This window comes from Buteo buteo, chromosome Z (genome assembly GCF_964188355.1).
Source record: "Buteo buteo chromosome Z, bButBut1.hap1.1, whole genome shotgun sequence".
NCBI lineage: Eukaryota > Metazoa > Chordata > Aves > Accipitriformes > Accipitridae > Buteo > Buteo buteo.
In genome coordinates, this window is record NC_134204.1 from 17,879,762 (window position 1) to 17,904,982 (window position 25,221).

At 38.1% G+C, this 25,221-nt stretch overlaps 1 protein-coding gene across 1 annotated transcript in view; it reads left to right on the plus strand.

The window, feature by feature from the left end:
• PARP8 (poly(ADP-ribose) polymerase family member 8) overlaps nucleotides 1–25,221 on the plus strand; it is a 117,387-nt gene that overhangs the window by 43,129 nt on the left and 49,037 nt on the right. The window contains exons 3-7 of the mRNA XM_075020485.1: nucleotides 8,556–8,593; nucleotides 13,795–13,884; nucleotides 15,201–15,271; nucleotides 17,670–17,747; nucleotides 22,926–23,020. Coding sequence (XP_074876586.1) covers nucleotides 8,556–8,593; nucleotides 13,795–13,884; nucleotides 15,201–15,271; nucleotides 17,670–17,747; nucleotides 22,926–23,020 — 372 coding nt within the window. The remainder of the gene's footprint in view (nucleotides 1–8,555; nucleotides 8,594–13,794; nucleotides 13,885–15,200; nucleotides 15,272–17,669; nucleotides 17,748–22,925; nucleotides 23,021–25,221) is intronic.

The window sequence follows — 25,221 nt, forward strand, 5'->3', positions numbered from 1 at the left end:
TAACTCTTCACTGGTTCTGAAAAGAGCATATCATGGTTGCTTCTAACAGTGATACTCAAAACGAAAAGAAAGAAGCTGAAGAGAGGAAAAACTTTCATCTGAAAAAAAAAAAAAAAAAAGAAAAAAAGAAACTGTAGAAAACACATAGTGGAAGAAGATGGGCCTAACCCTGGAAATAAGGTGCCCAAAGGCTATGATCATACATGCTGCTCTGGCTGCAGCTGAGCTGGGTCAAGAGGTTGCTGTTCTGAGTTTGTTTTGTGCTCTGTGTTCTGGGGAAGACTGAAATCAGATGAAGAGCTAGTGTGGAGGATGGAGGGAGAATTCAAACCAGTGGGATCAGTGGAGAGAAGGAAAAGCGCAGAAGAGAGGTTTAAAGAGTATCTGTGTTGAGGGGAGGGAGCTGGTCCTGGTCAGACAGAGTGACTGCAAGAAGAGGCAGCTTTTCTAGTTCTGGGTGAAATGGTCTGATTCCGGTAGTCTGATTATGGATGACCTGGCTTTGAACAAGTAGCCGTGTTTTGATGAAACCCTTTCTAGAATGGCACACAGCACACACTTTGTTTTTCCCTCAAGTGTCCTTGATTTGCTTATTTCATAAGGGCTATTTTTATTTTTAGGAGTGCCCTTGTGTTTGTTGCAGTGATTATTAATCTTACAGACTTTGGTGCATTTACTAGAAGTTGCCATGCCTTTTTCATTGGATGCTTTGCAAAAGGGAAATGGTTGAGCTGCAGTCTTCTGTATCCTTTTTATTTGAATAATATGCTAAATCAAGCAGGGCTTTATGAATAATGCTCACCATTTCGTACAGATGCACTTTGGTTGCATGAAAGGGCCAGTAGCAGCATTACTTTTAGTGACAAATGCAAACATGTAATAACTTTGACTCAGCGCCTCTATTCCTCCAGGTTATGTCATAAAATGAAAGCAGTGCCATTTTTGACACGTTGACACTGTTCATCTCTCTTTGGAATAATTCTAATGTGTCATCAGTAGATATGCCTGGGACTTTTCATATGTCATCGCACATGTGCATTCTCCGACATCCAGAGGAAAAGGTTACTCAGAGTCACTTGTTATTCTTTTCTGTATAATGGCTGGTGCACCATGGGGAGTTTTGATGTATAGTGAAAGGAGTGTGTGCACCAATTTCAATTCTTAGCAAGCACCTGTCTCTATCTAGCAGCAAAAAATAGCTGTGACTGATGCTGGGTTATCAGTTACTGGATCACAAGGGATACAGAAACTCGTTGAACTAATGTGAACTAAGGAGATTTAAGGTGGCCCGTATATCTGCAAACAAATTGGTGAGATGCAGACACACATTCAAAACATTTTAAAGGATACTTCAAAAGCTGTTTAGAAATCTGTGAAGCTTGTTTTATCAGGAATCTTGAAAATAACATGGATATGAAATGGTTCACAGTCCAGTTGTATAACAAGCTGCAAATACAAAAAAAAAGAAAAAAGTGCTTACCAAAATTTGCACCTTTTGGAACACATCTTGAAATTTTTAGCAAAGTGATTAAGTACTTGTTTCTAGAAATACCAGGAGTGTGGTAGGGGCCAGAAGTCTTGTATTTTCTATGCAACTTGCCTGTAATCTTCTTGTTAAGTATTAAAGTATCCCTTGGACTTCAGTGGGATTTAATTCAAGTTCTAAATTCTGTAACAGAAAAGAAAATAAATTTTAATACAGTGAGATTATTTTTGCTGCCCTTGATTAACAGTCACTTTTTCCATAGTTGTGCTAATAAGTGCATGAAAACTTAGGTCCACTTCCTTTTAATTTTTGTCTCATTTGTGGAGACTTCTAATTCTTTTTTCCAGAAGATCATAAGGCTGTTTTTCAGTAATTGTTATTTTATTTAATGACATCAGTTTTTATTTCACTGCTTAAAAAAAAAGCAGAAGTCCTCTGCTCCAATAGTTATTTCACTGTGTGAAAGAGCAAAAACCCTGTATATTTATTTGTATTTTAAAAAGCCTTACGCAAACTTTTATTTTCAAATGATGCCATGTGATGTGCTATCTTTCTTATTTCTAATTTGCATGATTCTAACTACTGTTCATCCATCTGTCTGTTTGGAGGTGCACATCTCTTTGTGGTTAGTGTTTTACGCAACTGGAACTTTTTTCAGTTCCATTTATGTTTTTTGTCACATTACTGGGGCTCTATTGTAAAGGTATCATGAATGAACGGAATGCAGTACTTGCTGATTTGTATTGGCTACGAGTATTTACTTAACTCCTTAATGTGATTTGCAATACAATAAAATGTGTGTTACATTATTATAAATGTACATTTATAAACACATTTTAAAAGTCTCCATATATTTTACTAAAGACATTCTGAGTGCTAGCAATAGTTGATTACAAAATTTACCTGGTAGTAAAATTCAGAGTGCTGCCACAGTTTTATGTGTATTTCTGAATATGACCTTCAGTGGAGCACTTCCTCAGCTGATGTGTGTTGGGTGGGATGGAATCTTCCAAAAACTCCAGAGTGGAAGAGCAATATTATTTTACCCATAGTGTAATTACATCAGTTTTTAAGGGCTCCATTGAAAGGTAATGAAGTGTTTCATAGTACAGTAGTCATACATACCAAGTGGTGAAGTATTTTGCTAATTCACTTGTTCATAAGTTGTCAAAAAACCTGACATTTATTATTCACTCATGGTTGTGGCAGTTGAACACCAAAAGGAGAGTTTGCATTAAGTTTCTTTGTCCTAGCTGTAAGTATCACAGTAGTAATTTTTGCTTATTGTTCAGTTGCTTTTATAGTGATTTTGTTTGTTCTGTCTTCAACATAGAATGAAATGGTTGTCTCCAGGCTGTGACTTTAGAAGGCTTGTCTTTGGCAGTGTCCATTAAGCAGAAGAGATCTTTTTGCCATAGAGAATTGCTGCTTATGGCTGCTCGGTCCCTTCTGCTGTTAATAGTGTTCTTGTTATCTTTGTACAAATTGGAAGAAAGACTTGACGTGGAAGCCTTTTGCAGTGTTTTTAACTATTAGTTTTGAATTGTAATTCTCTTCAGAGAATTTCCTAATTCAAATAATGTCAAGTACAAAATAAAGAAAAAGATGAATGGATTTTTTTTTCTTGTTAAGTATTCCAGATTTATTGTGTAAATAGCCTACCTAGTTTTTCAGCTGGCCAATACCTAAAAGCCTTCATGTCCTACCAGTTCTCAAGGCACTTGTTCAAAGGTCAGATATTTTGGGAATGCAATTTAAAAGTTTCATTTGGATGGAATCCCACAGTACATCTTCTGAAAATCATAATTTCCACCCTGTATTTGTGACATGATTTATTACCAAGCTGTTAGGTTTCAAACTGTATCTCTGACCAGTTATTAGAAAATAGAGTGGCCTATGTGCATGGTGGAATCCCTTTGAAACCAATTTTCTTTCATTTGAGGAAAAAGCCTGGTCAGAAGTAAAATAGTATGAAGAGTCTGGCTTCAGGATCAAATTGTGGTCTTGTTGAAGTAGAAGAGGAGGCTAAAGGATGTGAAAGTAATAGGAATCCATTAAAGAATTTGGAAGCATTTTCGAAGATGAGGAAACAAAGGAGTGAAGATGGGAGTGGGAATATTTTCTTAATTAATGGACATTCATTAAATGTTCTACTGTGGCATGTTATGTGTAGATACTGAAGGTGAGTAGTAATTTTGAGAGTTGATAGCTAGAAATTGGTAAAAGAATACAATTTCAGTTGCACCTCTTCAGCTGGACATTATTTTTATTCCTTCTTACTGCCTCACCCAGAAGAGAGTAAAAACATCAGGTTGACATGCTTTCAGAAATGTTATACAGATCATTAAAAAGGTTGTTTGGCCCAGAGTTTTCACCAGTATAATTTTATTTTTCTTATCAAGGTTTCGCTGATCTGTTCTTCAGCTCACCAGCTTGTTCAGAAGTTAACCCTGGCATATAATCAGTACCACAGTAGCATTTAATCTTGTGTATTTGTCCATAGCTTACTTTGCTGAGTCTTAGTATTTTTCTTCAGGTATAAAATTTCGTGCATCCTATTAACTTACTGCATTACTTCATTGATGAGCTAGATCTGGGATTTTGGATATCATAAACAAAAAATAAGCTCTTCTGAATTCTGTAGTTCCAGATGTATTAAGATTAAGAAAATCCTATTTACTCTTTTCTTATATGCTGTTACAGATTAGCATTAGACTACCGTAAGATTCCACATGACAAAAAGTCTTGTTTCCTTTCTTCAGCAAGTTTGCAAACTGCAACATTAGCACATGGAGCTCTGGCTCTAGTAGAGACAGCTAAAACTGGACTAGAAACTAGATCACAATTTCCACACTTAATAAGGCAGTAAGTCAGCTGTTGCTATGGGACAGAGCTGGTTGAATTGTCATAACTGCTCCATAAGCATAAATCTTAGACTTGCGCCAGATGCTTCATGTTTTTCCTGCTGTGCAAAACAGCTGGAAATTCAGCTTAAAGGATTTCTTTCCTAGAGAGAAACTACAGGTGGCATACAGTTGAGATAACGTGAATTTGATGGGAAGATACACTCCAGTCATACACTCCAGCTCCAGCGTCACTGTTGTGGCTTCAGGATGCATGCCTGATTCTGGGGTTTGTACTGTGATAGGTAAAAACTGCAGTTCAAGGCATGGGAAACAGTCTTACAAATTGATGTAAAGAGGTGAAGCTGGTTCTTTTCCTTTTTTATGAATGTGCTTTGTCGCAGTAACTTTTGCTTTGCGGCCTTTTTTCAGTTTTCATGGATTTTTTTTCTTTGTCCTGCAGGTTCAATTTTGGGGTAATGTTTTGCCTGGTAGTAAAATGAGTTTGAGTTCAGGACTCCTTTTTAACGAGCTTTGAGAAACTATAGTAATGTCAAATGCAGGTGAATCTGCTTGTTCTGTATCAAACTGGGACAGATTAATCTGAAAAACAGCAATTATGTGGTGCATCCCCATCTAGCTGATGAATTAGTTCTCAAATGCAGACAGACCTCTGCAGGATAATCTTTCTGAAGAAGGAAGAGATGCAGTTAAAACACATTGGAAAATGCTTTCAAGGAGGCCCCTGTGAGTAGAATTCTTACTAAGCTAAGGCTGTGGATCTACATGTTAATATTATTTCAAGCAATAAGAAGTTTACATTAAAACCTCAAGCAGTGAAACATAACAGCTCTCACTAATTTCTCATATGGTGCTTTACTGCTTGTTAAAAACCAAAAATTTTACTGGGCCATTTCTAGTATGAAGCTTATTCTGAGCTTAAGGGTTGAGAAATATATGTACTGTAGGATGCCTTCTGCAGAGGGTCTAGGCTGAATAAAACAGAAATAACACCATCATTGAGGCTTTGTTTACACCCAAGAGTTTAACTATGTTCGTGTAGCTAAAGTAATATAACTGAATGAGCAAGGATGATGGTTGGCTGGTTAGAATGTGTTTATGGGAATGGAAATAAATTATAGTGCTATAAGCTGTATTTATAGCAATGTAACTGCAGTAGAGTTGTAGAGGGGAACAGCATTGCTAGAAGGAAAAATCATATCCCTCACTGGAATAATCATGTTGTACTTCTATGTGGTGGCCAAGCCTAAATTAATTCCAGTTGCATTTCTGAGTACTTAAATGAGAAAGCTGCTTCAGTAAAGGCTTTCTTTGGCTCTGAGAGGATTTAACACCAAGAGGTGTTGAACATATGCATCTTCACCGAAGCCTGTGCTGTTTAAGGTCCCGTAAGCCATCACAGTCCCGTGTTTCTGTCTTGGCTCTAAATCTCATGGAAGTCAACAGGAAAATGCTTAGATAGCTGCAGGACAGGAGCCTCTTAAGAGAGCTTTGTTAGCCTGATATATCTTGTTTTCTAACAAATCAGGTGCACAGTCAGTAGGAAGCAGTTTATCCTGAGTGCAGAAAAATGTACCAAAGTGTGATGTGATGTGACAATCACAGGGGTGAGCTAGGACACAAAACCAAGTTTTGTTCTGTTCCTTTCTCCTTTCTGATGATATTCATCTTAGTAGTGAGACCGTTGCTGGATTCAGTGGGCTCTGGGTCAGACCCTGAATTTGCTTACAGTCATTACAGGATCTGGCTTGAGACTATTTCTAACCTGCATCTTCATGAACATTTTCATTTTAGTTCCATCTCACAAGACGTACAGTGTATTTTTTTCTTACTAGTTTCCATTTAATGTCACCACAGCTACTGCTGCCATAGATACCAGATGATGAGGAATAAGGAAGAGAAACACGCTTTCATAGGGTTTCTGCACATACATGCATAGAGTAATTACGTGGGGTGATGACCTGTGCAGACTACGTGGTCCACCTCCCACTCAAAGCAGAAGTTAAATTTGAAGTCAAGTCCAGCTTCAAAGTTAGATTAGGTTGCTGAGGGCCTTATCCAGTTGAGTTTTGAATATCTGCACTGATGGAAATTCTGTAACTTATTCAGCCCCTGTTCTTGTTCTCAATATAAAGAACTTTTTTTTATATGTATGTGGAATTTCCCTGCTTTGCTGCAGTTTTTAAATTGGATTGAGATTTTTTTAAATTAGAATATGGAGTGAGTTCTAGAAAGATAATTCTTTTCTTGAAATAAAAGTCCACACTTGAATATAACACTATATAACAACAGTCAAACAAACCCATACACTGCAATTCTGGAGGCAGCAAGGAGGCGTGCGAGCGGCCAGTCTAAATGAGCAAGACTGAAGTACTTCTTTTGGTAGTAGAAGAAGTCATGGTTACAAACACAACATCTAGAAGACGGGTTTTGATAAGAGCAGGCCCTTAGTTAACTTCTCAGGGTTTTTTTTTGTTTGGGGTTTTTGTGTTGGGTGGTTTTGGGGTTTTTTTTTGCACCACAGGGCAAAATTCCCCACACATGACTGCACTGAGATATAATATTTCCTTATTTTGGAATATGTCCTTAAAAATAGTGAAAAATAGTGATATTTTATGCCATGGCAGATTAATTAGATTTAAATACCCCAGTCTTTAGGGAAAATGCTTCAAGATGAGGGGATACAGATGCTGCCTATTCCAAATGTCTGAAAAAGAATTAAAAGAGAAGAATCACCAAATGTTGAATTTACACAGTGATGGGATTTAATTCTGGCTTGACTGAGGCTATCAAGAGTTGTGTGGCTAAATCTGTTGTCAGCTGTAATAAACACTCTTTCTGCTTCAGTTTATGTGAACATTTGCAGCTGTTGAAGAAACAGACATCTTTGCCTCTTAGTCAAACAATACATAAAATGAATTATGCTAGAATAGATGATGTGCAAAAACAGGTGACAGAGCTGTGCGGTAATCGATTGACGTACAGAAGAAAGTGTGAGGGACCTACTTTTTCATATTGATTACCTCCTACAGTCATTAGATTGTGAAAGTGGAGCTCATGTAATGGAAGTCCTTGAGAGAGAAAAAGAAAAAAATCATACATGGATTTATTTTATAGTCTACATGGAAGCTGTATTCATGTAATTTAGAAAGATCCACTGAATCCCTTTCAGCAATGTACAATACATACCAAAATTTAAGAGGACTGTGCCATCCTGCCTTTGTCTGTCTGCTTAACTCACTACAGACATGAACACACACCATGTATTATTTAAATGTGTAAGTTGACACATACGATATATAGGATTTAGAAGTGAAAAGAACATGAATTATACAACAGAAAGCTTTCAGCATGCTGCACAGTTGAATGTTTCTAATGCAAAATGAAGACACACTTTAACCTTAAAAAAAATCAAAAGGATGTGGTGGGTAGTTAGATAACCGATCAGACCATCATGCCCATTTGTCCTGCTATCAGCAGTGAATTTAGTGAAGATCTCACTGGGTGGTGGTGAACGCACATGTGGGCTGAGCTGGAGGACCAGGATGATGCGTTTGTATGACTGTTTTCTGATGAAACAGATTCAGGTAATCCGTGTAGTGAAGCTACCCTTTAGTGTGATGATGGCTCTTTCAAATTTGATTTGAACTCAGCTTGACAAAGAGGTACAGGTACCAAATAAAATTGCCACAACTGTTATAAATAAGGGCTTTTGATGAGAGGAAGGAGCCCAAGCCATCCAGAGCCTTTTCTGAGACTAACAGGAATGTACAGAAGTGCCCCAGCCAGCAGGAAAGGCTTCCTACTGAGTCTTGAGTCAACCCCAGAAACCAGATGCAGGGAAAACTGGGCTTTTCTAGTTCTGGTGTTCAAAGAGCAACTTTTTTTTTTTTTTTTAAGCATAAGTACAGATATTGTGAAATGTTACTCTAAAGTGAATATAATGCAGTCTTGATATTCTTTTTAAGAAAGTTGAAATCAGGATGTGACAATTTAGCAAAGTAAGCTTTCAAAATGTGCATGATGCTTTTTTTTTTTTCAGCTGAGCACTTCAAAAGCCATCAAAATAGCTGTTACCTTCTGTCCTGGAAACCAGCAGGAACCTATAAATAAATGTAAAATAATACAGGAGCAGGAAAAAAATGTTCTGCCATCAGTTAATGTCGTTGTTATTAATTCTGTTGGTGTTTTTTTTCTTTTTACAGTGTATCCTATTCAGTGCATGTCTCTGAGGATTACCCAGGTACAGTGCAACATTCTTGTCCGTGACACATGTATGCATGTTACTGCAATTTGCCATATTCAGATGAGAATATTTGAAAGGGTGTTGATGTCTTCCAGGTGCACCCTTGTGCTAATCATGTTCCATTAGTTAGATTATTTTCACAGTCATTTCTCCTTTTCAGGCATCATTTATCAGCTGGGTCAGGGTGAGAAAACTGGTTCACAAGTTTACAGAGACTGGAGCTCTGTGTCTGTACGGAGACCGATGCTTTCTGTGTCTGCAGCCAACAGTGATAGGAGTGAGAAAGCGCCCAACTCCTCTTTGGCATGGTAGATAAAGCTTGATCTTTCAAGAGGCTGAGCAGTCTGGCGCAGGGCCAGCAAAGCACTTCTGTGTTAGACCTTAATGAGACTACTCACGTTCTTCAAGTTAAGCCTGTGGACTGCGCGTTGGTGCTTCTCAGGGTCAGTTGGAGCCAAGGGTTTGTGTATGGGTATGTCTTTGGTAATGTAAGCTTGCAAAGCTGTTCCCAGCTGCTCAGTCCTGCCTCCATTTTGTACTCTTGGCAAAACCATTTGTGTAACCGTGTGGCCAATCCAGACAAGGGGAATTACTCATATGAAAGACAACCAGGCAATAGTGAAAGCTCATTTTCAGCTAGCTTATTTCCCTGATTTCCTTCACAAAGAGACTGCACAGATGCTTTAGGTGGCACAGAGGTCAGCAGAAGCAGGAGAGGGAAACAGGGATAAGGACAGGCAGGTGCTGTGCAAGTAAAGGTACATGATAGTACTGTTGGATTGCACCACATTGTGTATTTTGCGCCTGGGATTATTTAATAGTGTATGTACCGTGAATGATAAGAAACCCTCTGGCCTTTTTTGATCTTTATCCATAACATCTCTGTAATATTTCTAGAAGAAATATTTCTTGTTTCTTTTAGGATTTTTAAAGAAGTGAGGCTTTGATCTTCACTGATAAGCAGCAGACATGTGTCTGTTCAAACACCAGTGTTTGAAGCAGATGCAGAGAGAAATCAGCATCATCAGTGATGCTAAATACAATTGATTATGTGAAAGAATGCTAATAACCTTTATGAGAGAGATGTTTTTTACCAGTTAAAAACTGGAGAGAAAACTGCTACTAATAATAATCTATTCAAGGTGTAGTAAGGGGAGAAACTGAGGTCGTAAAATACACAGTCATACCAGTGATAAATTGATTTACTGATTACTCCATTGACCTGACAATGAATGGAGGGATAAATAGTTGAAAAAAATCTTCATCATATGTTATTAACAGTTTGTTTTATTAAACATCACAAAACTTGTTCTGTGGGAACCTCTAACTAAATGGCAAGCTGGAGCACTGAACCAGCAGTTACTCCCACAGCATGTGAGGTGTCATCTCCTGGCAAACTGTTCTGTCTGACAGACCTGAAACTCGCCCTTATGAATGCTCCTTGGCAGCATGCCCTGATGGCCTACAAACCTGAGTGACTTTGGTGGCTCTAAGACCTAATAAATATTCTCTACCATCATCCCGTGTATTTTAAAGCCAGATAGAATTTGAACATTTTACACTGTATCTAAGTGGGGGAGCGGGGAGTAAACCAGCTGCACATGTATACTGATTAAAATCTAACCTTTCAAAGCTTTCAAAGACCTGATTTAATTCATATCTCAAGCTTTTGCAGTATGTGTGTTTTCTTTGTGATGAAGAGGTGTTCACTGTGTTAGGAATCATAATGACTCTTTGCCATTTCACAGCTTTGATCCTAAAAATACTTGTTTTGACTTGGTGAGCCAGATTCTTTGTCACCTCCCTTTGTCCTAAATCTCTAACTTAACATTATTGCTGACTGTGGCTCTTTTCTTTGGTATGTATTTTAAGGGATGTTTCAGGGACACGTCAGAGTGCGTGGTGTCAAGTCTGGGAAGCTCTGTGCTGATGCCCTCCTCAGCTGGAAGGTGATCTTCAAGTATTGCTGCTAGTTGATAGAGTTCAAAGCAGCACATACTCATCAAATTAAATTTCTCACAGGATAAATTTTTACAGATCAAAGCTTAAGTCCATTAGTGTGTAGCTATACCAAAGTTGTATTCTCTGGAGACTAAGAGTGTGTAATACACAGTGGATCAAATTTGGAAGTCCGGGAGAAGGCTTGTTGGTCATCAGATAAATTTCTAATGCATGCAATAAATACATGAAAATAGAAGAGATTAAGTTACTATACAAATGATGTTCATTCAGCCAAAAGTGATACCACCAGAAGTAATTTTAGGTACTATAAGAAGAGCTTTGGGTACTGTGCCTACTCTATCTTCCTGCATTGTTGTTACGTATGCAGCATCACCACTTTGGCACTGATAACAGTGCGTAGCTATTGCTGAATTGCTTCATAATACATCAAAAGATTACAAACAGCTGAGCATTAAATCATACCTATGAGAACCATAATATGATATGACAACTTCCAATAATGGAAGGTGTTTGAAAGTTTCATAATTATGCATGAAAGCTAAAAATATGCTCACAAAGGCACACTGAAGAACTTAATAGGAATAGTGTTGAGACAGTAATGTCTCAAAGTTATGTATACATTGCTGAAATTGTGAAAATATCACTGCAAATTTTAGAGGCAGATATATCAGTTCCAGCAAAGTACCTCTGTAACCATTTTCTCATAACACTGACACAACTGGGGAAAATAATGCTCCTGAGGAGCAGTTATAGAATATAACATCAATGAGTAGACTAAAGTCCCATTAATATGAGTGGATCATGACTCCCATGAGAACCATTACAGCAACAAGCATTTTGCTAATGAATATATGTTTGGAGTGATACATGTTGGCTGCTGTAAACTTGTAGAACTGCTGTAGTCTTTTATCCCAGTGATTTGTGGGTTACACACGTGTAAACAGAAACATCCTTTTCTTAGACCTCATTAGATTGCAGCAGACAGGGAGAGAACCAGTTTGGCAGCTAGTGGTTTGCTGCATCCCTCTGCTAGGTCCAGGCAGTAGGTCCTCTGCTAGAAGAGGAGAGGTGTTCCTGGGTGTAGTGTGTTAGAAACTGGATGTTGAATGAAAGCAATCCAAAACTAGTATCTTAATTTCGAGTTTCATTAGACTGATGGAAGGAAAGAAAAAAACCCTAATGGCTGCCAAATGGAAAAGAAAAACAAAACCTTGGCAGTGAAAATCATATTATGCAGCTGCCAAGAAAGAATGACAATGAACATAAAAATATAATTAAAATCTGTAAAACCTGTAATTGAGCAGTCCTTTTTTCCATATATGTATATCTTGGTACTTGTCTATTCTGCACAGCACATGCTGTTGTTTTTCATACTTTTTCATATAGCAATAAGTTCTAGTACACGGGTTTCCTTTCTCCCATCCATACATATATGGTGTTATGTCTATTTAGAGCCAAATGGTGGCCTCTGCTATTCCGGCTTATTAGATTCTGTAGCACTAAGTTTCACTCCCAAATGTGGGAAAGGAATGGGCCTGTGTCCTATATGCCCAGAGCCATCCGGCATGGTGAGGCTGACACCGAAATGATGACAGCTAGGTGCTGCATGCAAATAGAGGCAAGGCAGGGGTTCGTGGAGAGGGTGAGGTGCATCTGTCCTGGAGGCGTAGTTCACAGCCTGTCCTGCTGAGAGGCAAAAGTGGGAGCAGGAGTGAACCCTGGCAGATGGCTGAAGGGACCCCCTTGTATTCGCATGATGCTGTGGCTCTGAAACACATCCCTGTGCCAATCGCGTAGCCGAGCAGACACAGACTGAGCAGGTGGCTGTGCCCACTGGAGAGCAGTGCTCAGGGAAAAGTGGTGTCAGCCTCCCGCAGCAATTGCCTGCATGCAATACATGTTTGCTGGGCTGAGCAAAGATCATTCAGATTAGCTTGAGGGACAGCACGGGACTGGAAGTAGGCGAAGGTGTGGGATAGTGACAGGCTCAGTAGATGTGTGTGAATGTGGCAGAAAGGGTGTTTCACAGGCAGCGAGTGGGCTGGGAAAGCCCCACGCGCCTGTCCCTGTGCAGCAGTGCAGCTGCTGGTCTGCAAAGGCAGCGTGGCACACCTGGGCGAGAAAGGGGCAGCGCCGGGGCTTCGTCTTGATACAGGCTGCTGAGAACCTCTGTAATACAAAGGGTAATGGTGCTGAATTTACTGCTCAATTAATGTGAACTTCTTTAACGTCTCACTGGAAGCACTGTGGTCAAAGGCTTTGAGATTGCAGCAGTACGCTTAAAATTACATGTGAGTTCACGCACTTTGCTGCTGTGGGACCGGAGTGTTTGGAATTACGATAAATCAAGTCCTTGTTCAATTCTCTCATCTCTTTATCTGTGATTATCTTAATTGTCAGCCTTTCTGCTCTAGAGCATAAGTTTCAATTCAGCCCAGATCAGTAGAAAACAAAATATTATTACTTTCCTAGGCAGTTCAGCAATTCATGCAGAATTAGCTTCTGCAGATACTACCTAAAAACTTGCTGTTCCTTGTTTGTTGTTACTAAACATTTGGTTGGAAAACAAAAAAGGAACGAAACCAAAAAAACAACACACACACCCCCCTCGACCTAATCCCTACACTTTGTAAGAAAATTTGGGATAGCCTTGCCATATTCATATCCGTATCCATACCTAACATTTTTGTTAAGTGGGAGGAATTCTTTTTTTTTCCTGAATCAGGCACAAGTTATCCACTGATTAGAAGATACTTCAAACAACCTTTATGTGACTAGGCAAAATGAGGCACAGGTATTTTGCATATTAGGCCGTTAACACCCAGCTCTGAATGCAGCCATTACTCTGCACAGCAGATCTAGCTTGAGTTTTAGTGTCAGACACAGCAAAAAGCGTGGAACAAGTCTTAATTTTGGGAAAGGTTGGTTCAAACCCCCATAAGCCTTGTGGGACAGTTCAGAGCAGCACTTGGTGTGATTCATGAAAGCCATGACATCAGACTCCACGGGATTGCTTGTATAAAATTTGGGTCCGAATCTTCCATCCTCTTGGTATTTTTCTTTTCGTTAGCAATCTCAAGAGAAAAAAAAAACACACACCAGGAAGGTGATAGCGCTCAGCTTCCCTGACCATTTGGGGAATGGTTCCTTATGGTACAGGGGTGGGACAGGCAACATGGGAAGGGGCTGGCAGAGCACAACTGGACTTCACCATGCAAGGTGTTTTTCTTTCATAGATAACACTTATGTTTCCAGTTCTGATAACGATGAAGATGTGTTAGTTACAACAGAGCCAATTCCAGTAATTTTCCACCAAATCGCTACAGGTAATCTTATGTCCCAAGTGTTTTATCAAGTTCATATTTTGTGACGAAAGACAAGATGTTGCCTGCACTTAGAGGGTAATATATTAATGTGTGCAGCTATACCGTTTGCTATTTTCTCACAGTCTTGCTATAGTAAATTGTCCTACATTTCAGAATAGAAGAAATTATATTTCTTTTGGGGATCACCACGACTGTGTAGGCAGAATGTATTTTATTCTTTTAATGTCTTGCAGTCTGTCCTAAAGCAGTTCTTGAATACAGTTAGAGGTGCTTAATACTTCCCAATTATAAGTTTTCATGCTCACTTGCTTAAAACTTCACTAAATCTTCACCATTGGGGATGAAAGAGTTTATAAGTACCATTGCCGCTGGTGAATTATATCAGGAAATTTCAAACAAAATGGTTCAGTTGTTTCACTAAATTAGACTATAGAAAAAAAAAATATGGTTTTTTTCCCAGTGATTTTGGGAACCTTTAATTTGAAATTATTTCCATACTTTCAAAAATTATTTGATACATGAAAGGGTATGCTTTTCAGCCATATAGGCCCATTTATACAATATATAATCAAGATTTGTGCATACTTCATAGATACTTTTTAGATTTTAGCAGACAAATTCCCTGATGATTTCAGGCTGCAGGAGAAACTGCACAGAGCGCTCTTAATTCTGGCAGTTTTTCAGACAGGAACACTTGACTTTGCAGTCTTTTTATTATTACAATGCTTTAGGGCTTTTTTTGTGTAATACAGAATTACTTTGAATTCCACTGGAAAACCAATATGATCTTCATTCTCTGATCTCATTTATACTGATGTAAATCAAGAAAAATTTTACTGAAGTTGGTGCAGTGGGACCTAAACAAAAACTGACCATTATAGTCAGAAGTTTTAAGATAAATGTTATTTGCAAATATTTATGTAATTTAAAAAGAAATGAAACGTGTCATTTAGAATAGAATAAAAATATATTTTTTATATAGAAGATGATCTGATTTAATTTTGCTGAGGAGTTTTGATTTTTCATTCTTTTATAAAGTATACAAAATCAATGAATGACGCTAAATTGTAAATTGCAGATTGGGAAAAACTCCTAGATGGACCAGCTGAGTTTCATTTCACAGTTAAAAATATGAGTCTTCTACGACATATGGACTTCTGAATTTTAGACTGTTGTATTGTAAACTCTTTGACGCTTTTCATATCTGTAACTTTTTGTTCCTTGTTTGCTCTACTACTGCAACTATTTCAAGTCCGCATATGCAAAATTACTTCACATTTTTCACAGTTGTTCCCTATTTTCCCTTTTCTTTTAAGAATTAAGAAAAACCAGCGATGTCAACTATTGCTTATCCATAAAATCAAAATTACAGAGGGAGAATGGAGAGGTATGTATTTCTTGTGTGCATATTTTAACAGAAGTTATTTTAAGAAACAACAGAAAATAATAAAATATGAATATTTACCATAGATTTCCTATCAAATGTGTGCTTAGGCAAACTGTACACATTTACACATTTTAGAAGATGAGCATAGTTCTCTGGGTTTCATATGTGGATTAACCAGTGAACCACTTAGTTGGGATAGGGATGCTCCTATCCTAGGAAACACGGTATTGACATTTATTTCATTTTTTGTTCCAACAGTGGTGTAGACCCTGTCTTCCCTAAAAATACAGCTCTCCTGGAGAAGTAGATCATGACGCCATTACCCTTTAACCTACTCTTGCACATAGGACCGCTTCCCATTTATTAGCTCACTGCTTCTTCGTGCAGCCTACAGCAGCCCCACTGGAGGCTCTAGACCTCTACATGACTCTATTCACCATTAGTGTGTGGAGTGTTAAGGCCTTCTAGTCACAGTTGTATTTGTGCTGTACCTCTGGCATGGGTCCCTGACCAGTCTCACTGAGACGTTAAGAAAGAAAAGGCACTAACGTGAAGTCTACAGGGCTTGACAGTGTTATGGGCTCAAAGAAAGTACCATGTAGGCTCCTACCCCTAGCAAGAAATCAAGCATTGTATCAAGAATTCAGGTGGTTGACTTAAAGACTTCCTTTGGTAAGGGTGATTGCTGAGGTTCTTGACAACTGCTTTTTAGGCTCTGATCTGTATTTGATCCTGGAAAGGTGAGATAAGCATGCCCAGATATGCTAATGTATATGGTTGGGTTTTTAGTAGTTTCGATGTAAAACGCCGCACTGGAAATACTTTACTTCTACTGCCTCATCATTGTATTCGGTGCTCGGTAAACGTGCAGGAAGAATTTACCCATTTAATTAAAAGCCTGAGATGTAGTCAGCTTCTATGGGGCAGAGTCTGAGTTTTTATTTTGTTTTTAGTTGAATGAGGTACTTAAATGTGAGAGTACCTTTAAAAAAAAGTCTCTAACACTGACCATTTACATTGGCTAGACAGTTAGAGGTTTGGTTAGGACAGGATGAGTTTGTTACTATTCTAATGTGAGAGTTTCATTTCTCTTTGGTTCATGTTGAATTTTTGTTCAGTTGAGTTCTGTTTTAACACAGACTTCCCCTTGAACTAAGGTTATTATAAACCAAAGAAGACCAAAGTCCCTTTGTTTCTTTTCAGTGAAGTAGAAGCAGAAATTATTTTTATGCCTTGTTGTAGAACATTGCCATGAAACTGGCTGAAATATGTTTTTTGTTCGATGTATGCAGTGAATAGAGCAGGACTGCAGAGGTGAAGGTGGGGAAGTGGGGTTAGAATGACTGACCATAGAAACTGGTGATAGGGTTATATTTGACATTTATGAATATGTGGGATTTAGGGGTAACTTCTATTCTTTGATTCATACATCTGATTCCTATTCCATTATGGCAGTTCTGTGCGAGACATACATAAAAAATAAGCACTAAGTACATCATGTTCAGATTAAAGTGAAGAATTATGATTTTAACAGGTGTTCTTTAGGGGATCCTTGTCAGCATGGGGCCTAGAAATAACACATGGATTGTGGGAAACAAGAATTAGTATCTTCAAGCAATTACATAATTATAAGTAAAGGCTCCATTGGTGGGAAGCAGAATATAACACTTCAACTCATGCTGAGTTGCAGTCTGTACCAGGATGTTCTATTGAGTGCAATTATTCACAGAACAACCTATTTAGAGCAGGTTTTACTTGGGTAAGCATATTACTTTCTAGTCCTTAATTTTCAAAGTCTCAGAACAGAGCTAGTCAGAAAACTAAGTTTGAACTTCTCTGGCAACAGGCTGGAACTTCTGTTAAAAATAATAATTAAGCAGCAACGTGTCAGTTTTTCACAGAAAGGAACTTAAGAGATCCCATGTTTGAACTTGAATTATTTCCTTAAACTATTAGAATTGATTTACCAGAATAAAGTAAATTAAAATTTTATTAGGTCACTGAAACACCAAATGAGTTAAGTCCAGAACCTGTCTTGGTGGGTAAATGATGCTTTGTTTAGCAAAAGCACAGAGTGAAGTATCCGCACATAGCATAATGAACTCCTCAGTTCCCTAAAATACCACACTGGGTCTGTAGCCAGACAAAGTACTATTTCTCCAACATATTCAGGGTGGTTTTATGTACTCAATTAGTAGATGCTTGTTTTGTCTGATATTTCACTATTCGTAAAACGGGCCCTTAGTACTTTTTTGGAAAAATGATACTAAAAAATCTCTTAGTAAAGGGTGCTATGAGCTTATTCGTAAAAAACATAATTCCTGTAGTTGTAATTAGAACTATAAATGTGAGATAAGCATATCACTTGTATCATTGTTAACTTTCCTTTTCCAATAAGGAGTCACGGCACAACAGCACAGTTGAAGAAGACTCTGAAGGAGATAATGATTCTGAGGAATTCTATTATGGAGGACAGGTAATGAAAGAAATTTTTGCACAAATTTCAAGAAATTAATATTTGAAAGCTTCTGTTGTTCATTCCATTATAAATTTATGGTAATAATTAATTCCTTATGTTTATTCAACATCAAATAGAATGCCATATGTATATATACATAGTATTTTATAGCAGAAATATTGACTATGTTATACTGCATAATTATATCAAATTTAAAGTAAGATTAGTTTATTTACATTTGCAAAGCTGTAAGAATAGAAAAAGCAAGTACTCTTCAGAACATTTGAAAATAGAAGCCAGTTGCTTACTTCCAGGAAATAGATATTCACTTTTTAAAGCTTATCCCATTATTGATACAAATAGGAAGTTAGGCTGGATCCAAATCTGTTACCTTCTGGAGGACTGCCATTTTGTAAAGTCAAGAGCACTGCAATTTAATGGTAAAAGTGGTTATTACAAAATAACTTTGATCTAGGCAATAGTCCACTCTTTTTCTGAGCTCCACAGTTAAATTCACCTTGAAAAATGCTACATATTTTTAGATGAATGTACTGCTCTGTGTCTCCTTCCTGTTCCTTCAGCAGAATTACTTATTATTACATTCTCTTATGTATTGGGAAATAAAGTCTCTTCATCTCTTTTCCTTTTGCAATGTCAATAGAGCACTTCACGCTGCTAGTCTCTTTATTCAGATCTTTCTTATTTTTTTAGTCTAACTATTGCCCCAAAGGAATCATTCCTCACTTACGTTATTAGAACTGTTTATTTTGATGAACATTTTAACGAATTATGGTTGCTGTTTATGAAAGTTGTCCCTGCCTCAGCCTTGAAGCTGAAGCCATCCGTGCCCTGGGTGCAGAGCCAAGGCTGCAGGAGCACGCCAGCAGTGCCAGCCAGTTGGGTTGGTGCAGAAAGCGTGGGATGCTGATAAGCAGGACATCGCCAAGCCTCTTATCTTGCAGAGCCAACAGCGTGGTGGGGTTTGAACATGAAATACATGTTGAGGTGCTTTACTCCAGAAAAAAAAAGCACACCCCTAAAAAGCTATTAAAACTGATATCGAAACTGGAACTGAAAGAATGTATTTTCAGTGTCAGAAATAACTGACATGGGGTATTTACTCTTGTTCACTTTAGAAATGACTGCAGAATTGCCTCCCTTTAGCTGCCAATGCCTACAGCCCCACAGAGCGCTGGGGAAGACTGTGGACACATACTTCAGTGCAAAGCATGATGTCTTATTTTAATCAGCCTGAGAGGAAAAATCTTCTGATTTTGCCCTGTAGTGATGAGTTGTGTGTACTGGCTCCATTTTTCAACTCTGCAGAAAGGGCAGTAACCTCAAGGTGAAGGAGAAGGCAGCAAACAGCTAGGAGTGCTTATTTCTTGAACCAGTGCTAATACATTTGGAAAAGAATGCCTGCTAGTGCCCAAATGAATGAATAAATATTAACGCTGCCTATGAGATGTGAACACAGAGAGCAGTACATCATTTTGCATGGTGTAAAAGAGCTGTGTAACAGGCAGTACTGGTTAGAATTTAGTTCCCTTATATTTGAAGTGGAAACTACATTATATTGCGTTGTCATTTTTTTTAAGGTAATACATTTAATTGAAGGAATTATAAATGGCCCCCAAAAAACCCAGCCCACCAATTAGATCAGTGTCATGGTTTAACCCCAGCCATCAACCAAGCCCCACACAGCCGCTCACTCACTCCCCCACAGTTGGATGGAGGAGAGAATCCGAAGGGTAAAACTGAGGAAACTGGTGGGTTGAGATAAAGACAGTTTAATAGGTAAAGCAAAAGCCACGCACTCAAGCAAAGCAAAACAAGGAATTCATTCCTCACTTCCCATGGGCAGGCAGGTGTTCAGCCGTCTCCAGGAAACAGGGCTCCATCACGCGTAACAGTTACTCAGGAACACAAACACCATCACTCCGAATGTCCCCCACTTCCTTCTTTTTCCCCCAGATTTATATGCTGAGCATGATGTCCTATGGTCTGGAATATCCTTTGGGTCAGTTGGGGTCAGCTGTCCCGGCTGTGTCCCCTCCCAGCTTCTTGTGTACCCCCAGCCTGCTCGCTGGTGGGGTAAGGAACGGAAAAGGCCTTGACGCTGTGTAAGCACTGCTCAGCAATAACAAAAATATCTCTGTATTATCAATACTGTTCTTTCTGAGCACAGATCCAAAACATATACTTCCTAGCTACTATGAAGAAAATTAACTCTATCCCAGCCAAAACCAGCACAATCAACAATAAAAATAAAATATCAGATGATTGTGACTGTCTTCAGTATAGAATATTCAAAAAGCAAAATGAAGAGAACAAACAAAAACCAGAAAAAGACATCATAGAAAGTATATTTAACAAGGGATAAAAAAGGAAATTTTGAGTTTAGAATTTCATGGTCAAAAAGACAAAATTCTAAAGAGGACCTGTAGAATTAAAGAAAATATTGAGGACTCAGAAAATAAATAGGAAATCAGGTAATGAGCAAAGTTCCTCGAGAGAGAAAAAGAGCAATCCTTTTTCCAATAAAGTGATTGTAAGAGTTACTAAGTGAGAACCAGGTGTATTGGGAAAACAAAATAGTTGACTGTATATGTGGGGAACTGGCAAGGCAAGCTAGTCATCATTTGTGATGAGTGTTTGCTGTGCCCACAGAGAAGGGGGACAAAAACATTGAGTTTAGCAACTAGAAGGAATAGATGCCAGTGTAATTGTCTGCAGTACAGTTGGGGAAGATGGAGGTCAGGGATAATTCTTAACATAGCTAAGTGGTTACAGCTGGAAAGACGAGAGAGCAGCTGATGATGAAACAAGGACTGTGGAAGATGGGAAATGGCATTTGATGGGCAGTGAAAACAAGCTACGACCTTTTGGTCATAAATTAAATGTTTGTATCAGCTTCCTAGGCACCTGCTTGTAATCCTCCCTAAGGATTTAATGGATAAATACTTTAAAGTAGCTAAGTGATTCAATAGCCCAAGTCCTATTGATTTTCAATGGGATTTAGGTTTGTAAATCACTTAATCTCCTTTAAAAATGCAACCTTTTGTCATTATGTGGGACAAAATAATCTGAATCAGGTCTCAGATTAAAAACTGAGACTTTCTAAACACAGACCTTTCAGACACAGCAAAGTTATCAGATTTTCAGCTTTTGTATTCGCTTCCTCTGAGACTCGCTGTTAATTCTTGCTTTGAATCTCTATCTTCTACATTTCCAAACAAGAACAGGAGATTGAAACAGTAATACTACTGCCTTTGGCACTCTCTCTCCTTCTCTTGTGCTTCACTTACAGGACATACTTGCAAATGCAGATATACAAAACTCTAGCAGTCTCCTCTGCATACATCAGCATGTCTGTGGCACTAATTCAGGGGTGGAAAATACAATACTGTGGTCTTAAAATTTGCCAGAACACTGCTTTGTTTCCCTTTTGAGTTCATAACCTCTTACCATCACAAAAGAGATTGGAGAAAGCATTATGTTGATCAGTTCGGTGTTCTGCATAGTGTTCCTTTCGGATTTTATTATTATTGATACATAAGACTGATTAAAAAAATGTGGTTTAGGACCAACAAAGGTGACAAGTGCACCACAGCTACGATTTGTGAAATAATTGCTGTGCTGTCTTTGGAAGCAGGACAGCAATTATTTATGCATCTTTAAAGAATTCATCTCTGAGTAATGAACATGTAAAAAGGATTGGTTTGCTCCTACCTAAATTGAAAAAAAAATTTAGAATAAAGGTTTTCTTCCCGTGCTTTTCTACTTGGAAAATTGTTCTGACATGCCTGCCCAAACAAGGGAGGGGTACTTGGCTTATACCCTTCTGGTCATGAATATCATTGATACCTCTGATAAACACATTTCTATGCTATGCTGATGAATTCTGTGCCTTATATTTGAAGAATTCTAAGTCTAACCAAATTATTCTTTGCTAATTTTCACATGTAAAAAGTGATCAGCTGATTATTATTTTAATTGTATTGAAATTTATTTAATTAGATTGGAAAGTTCATCTCTAGATATCAGAGCTGAAAATGTCACAGCACTGGTCTCGTACAGATTTGGATGTACAAATGGAAGAAACAGTACTGCAGTTAGATACGGTTCTGCAATAGCAAGAATTCTCTGCAGAAATTCCTGTATAAGGAGGTATATATATATCTATGTCTACAGGGGTAAATTACGCTCTTCTGCTTTGTTCATTGAGTTTGTTGAAGGTACAAGCCAAATCCTACTCTCATTTCTGAATCTGTCCAAATCTAGGGAGTTCCTCAACTTTTGTGGAATTACTGTCATTCTAATTGTTGTAAAGAAGTGGAATTAGGTTCATACAATCAGGAGCATATTGCTTAACAAGAAAGTAGTAATAGACTGTGAATAGATTGTTACCAGGCTAAAGAGATATTGTGGTCCTTGTAGAAGATAGGAGGATATTAGTTATTTTGACTTCATACAGTCCAACCAAACCAGCTCACAAGTTTTACTTTATAGTGTAAGCACTAACATAACGTTTTCCATTTTTCATCTGGAGTTTAAAAAAACCAGGGGTGATGTCTAAATAGCTGTTTCTTTACACCTGCTCTGGTAAAATACTTAAAATGAGAAAGTGTTCTTTTATTTTGTTTTCGTCTGATATCATTGCACTGGTGGATAGAATACAGCCAATGGGTAGACTGAAAATGTAATTTAGTTGCTGAGACACTTGGTACGTAGAGTAGTTTCATGCTTCTCTTGTTGAGCCCAAGCCATTCTGTGTCTAATATATATAAGAGTATAACAACAAGCAAACCTTTCTCCTGTAGTAATTGGACAGGGATGATATGGTTGGGGAGATCTGGTTCTTCTCCTACTTAACAGTTTTAAAATGCACAAGTGTCCCAAAACAAACCCCAGGACAAGATAGGATAGAGGGATGAGTCCTTTGCAGCTTCTCGTCCCACGAAAAGGAGTGGGACCCTCAAAAAATTCTGATGCAGAAGTGCCTGCTGTGCAAATCTCATTGCCTGTGAGGTAGGCCAGCTCAGTGCTTCAGCTTATCAGTACAGTGTCCTTTCTAAATGTTGCATTAAGGAATCTTTTTGCAGCATATTTTGGAGGGGGAACTTTGAAGAGCCTAGATCAGGTGCCAGTAATGAAATAAACAAGAACTCCTGTGATATTTTTTTTCCCCGGTAGGTTAGCTATGATGGAGAACTTCACAAGCACCCACAGCTGGAGGCTGATTTGACAGCAGTGAGAGAGATCTATGGACCTAATGCAGTATCTCTCAGGTATGTCATTGACCTTTCTGTATTGCTGAACCTTTAACCTTTTGGAGATTGAATTTCTTGTGGACCTTCCCTGACTGCCAAAGCAGAAGTCTCTTCTGGTGATTGCTGCATATTGTATGGCAAAAGGAAGGAGCGCTGCTGGCTAGCTATAATGTTAATTTTGTTTTTTCTTTTTTTTTTTGTGGTTGAGTACCGATACAACTGGCTGTCCTGAGAATAAGCCTTGGAAGCCTCTTCTAAAACATCATTGTCTTTTGCAGTCCAGTTGGTATTTGATCAGGCTGTTGTATTTTGTCAAAAATTACTATTCAGCATTACTCTAAACCCTTGTTAAACTCCTTTTGTGTTATATTCTGTCTTTTGCCCTAGAGGTGAACAATAGGAATGATAGGAGATTTAGTAAATGTTTTCCCTAGGGAAAAATTGAAGGAATTGGATTTGTCTACTCTGGAAAAAAAGAGAAGGAGAAGACATAATAACAGTTCTTCTTCAAAAAAGCTGTTTGTAGGTAGGAGGAGTGATTAAATGTTCTTTATTGTCATCATGAGAGAGACAATAAGAAACTAGCTGTGTTAGCAACAAACAAGAATTTGATTAGATTTTAGGAAAGCTTTCTAATTGTGGGAATCTAAAGTATCCTCCACAGCGAAGTGATGGAACCTCAGTCAGAGGTGGATTGCAAAGTGTGATTACACAAAAATTCTGTTGGGCATATATGAGTATGTATGATTCTGTCACAGGGCATAGCTGTATGATATTTTTAATATGCTTCAGGTCTTTTTTAACTTCATTTTCCATCTATATAATCTTAATAATTTCATAAAAATAACAGGTAGGCAAGAGGTAACAGACCTGTCAGATGTATTACAAAGAAAATATCAAAGTTGTCATACAAATAAAGTAATAAAATACAGAGAAGATAATAACCTTAGGCATACATATATTGCAAATAACAATTCCCATTAACCTCTAAACAATAAGCTCTGTTATTTTTGTCTAAGAAGAGAGAGCACATCTATAACTATGGTGTACTATACCTTTTCAAATTAAGTGAAAATTTCATTACATTTCGAGGACCTGGGGAATTTAAATCCAAATAGTTGCAGATGGGTTTAGGAAGTGAATGAGATAAATGTTCAGTTGCCAAATGGATAACTATGAAATTGAGAACATCTTGATAATAGGCTCCCTCAAGCTCCTAAAATTGAAACATTCTATGTAACCTTTCAAAAACTTTAATGCATCTAATTTATTGAATCAACCGTTTCATTGGAAGCATTGTGATCTCCTTAGGTTCACTCTAGTACAAATTGGCATCTGTGGCTGCTTTTGGCAAGTGGAAAACTTTAACGCTTCTTCCACTCTGTTGCAGTTGAAAATACTTACAAATTCTTGGAAATGAGAAACAGCATTAAGCATTCGGTTTCATCCCTCTCCTGCAGCTCCACTTCTCTGTGCAGAGAGGAGTCTGTCTGACAGTGACACCCACTAAGATGCATTATTTCCTAGACAGTTGACCCTCTTCTAGTAGTCTCTTGCTGTCACAGAGTCAACTGTACACATAAAAGTGAAATTCCTATACCTGCATGCTTTTCACCACTGCCCTTTGAAATCTGGCCACCAAAGCTATGAGAAAGCCCTTTGGACCAACTGATCCAAACTCTTTGGTATCTATTTACATTGCTTATGCATTGATGGACAGAGGACCTCTGGGAGCTTCAAAACTAAGATGTGTTCATGGAGCCGTTGTAGGCAGCAGACCTAAGCTTCAGGTGCTGGAGAAAACATTTCTTCATGCCTTTCGGCTTGGGGAAGTAAAACCAGAGTCAGCATCATGTGTCTAAAATCCATTTTCTAGGATGGTGAAGGGATTTCAGTGAGTATAGAAATTCCACAGTTATAACTTATTTTTGTCTTGTCCTTTCTTCCACTAATATTTCTGTGTTTCTCAGTTCAACTGTGTTTCTGTTTAATTTATAAAATTATGCTTGTTCACAGCCTTTTGAATCTCAGTCAAGCGAGTAACACCAGCCTGGGTTCATAAATATTACTTAAGAGTTCATAACAATCTGTTCTTTGGATCTTGTGGAAAATTCACAAAAAACTGAGGCCACTGTTGTGTAGGATAGTGGCTAACCCATTCAGTAGGTAGAGAATTTCACTGTTTCAAAGCCAGGTCTTCAGTGAGCTGTAGCAGGTCT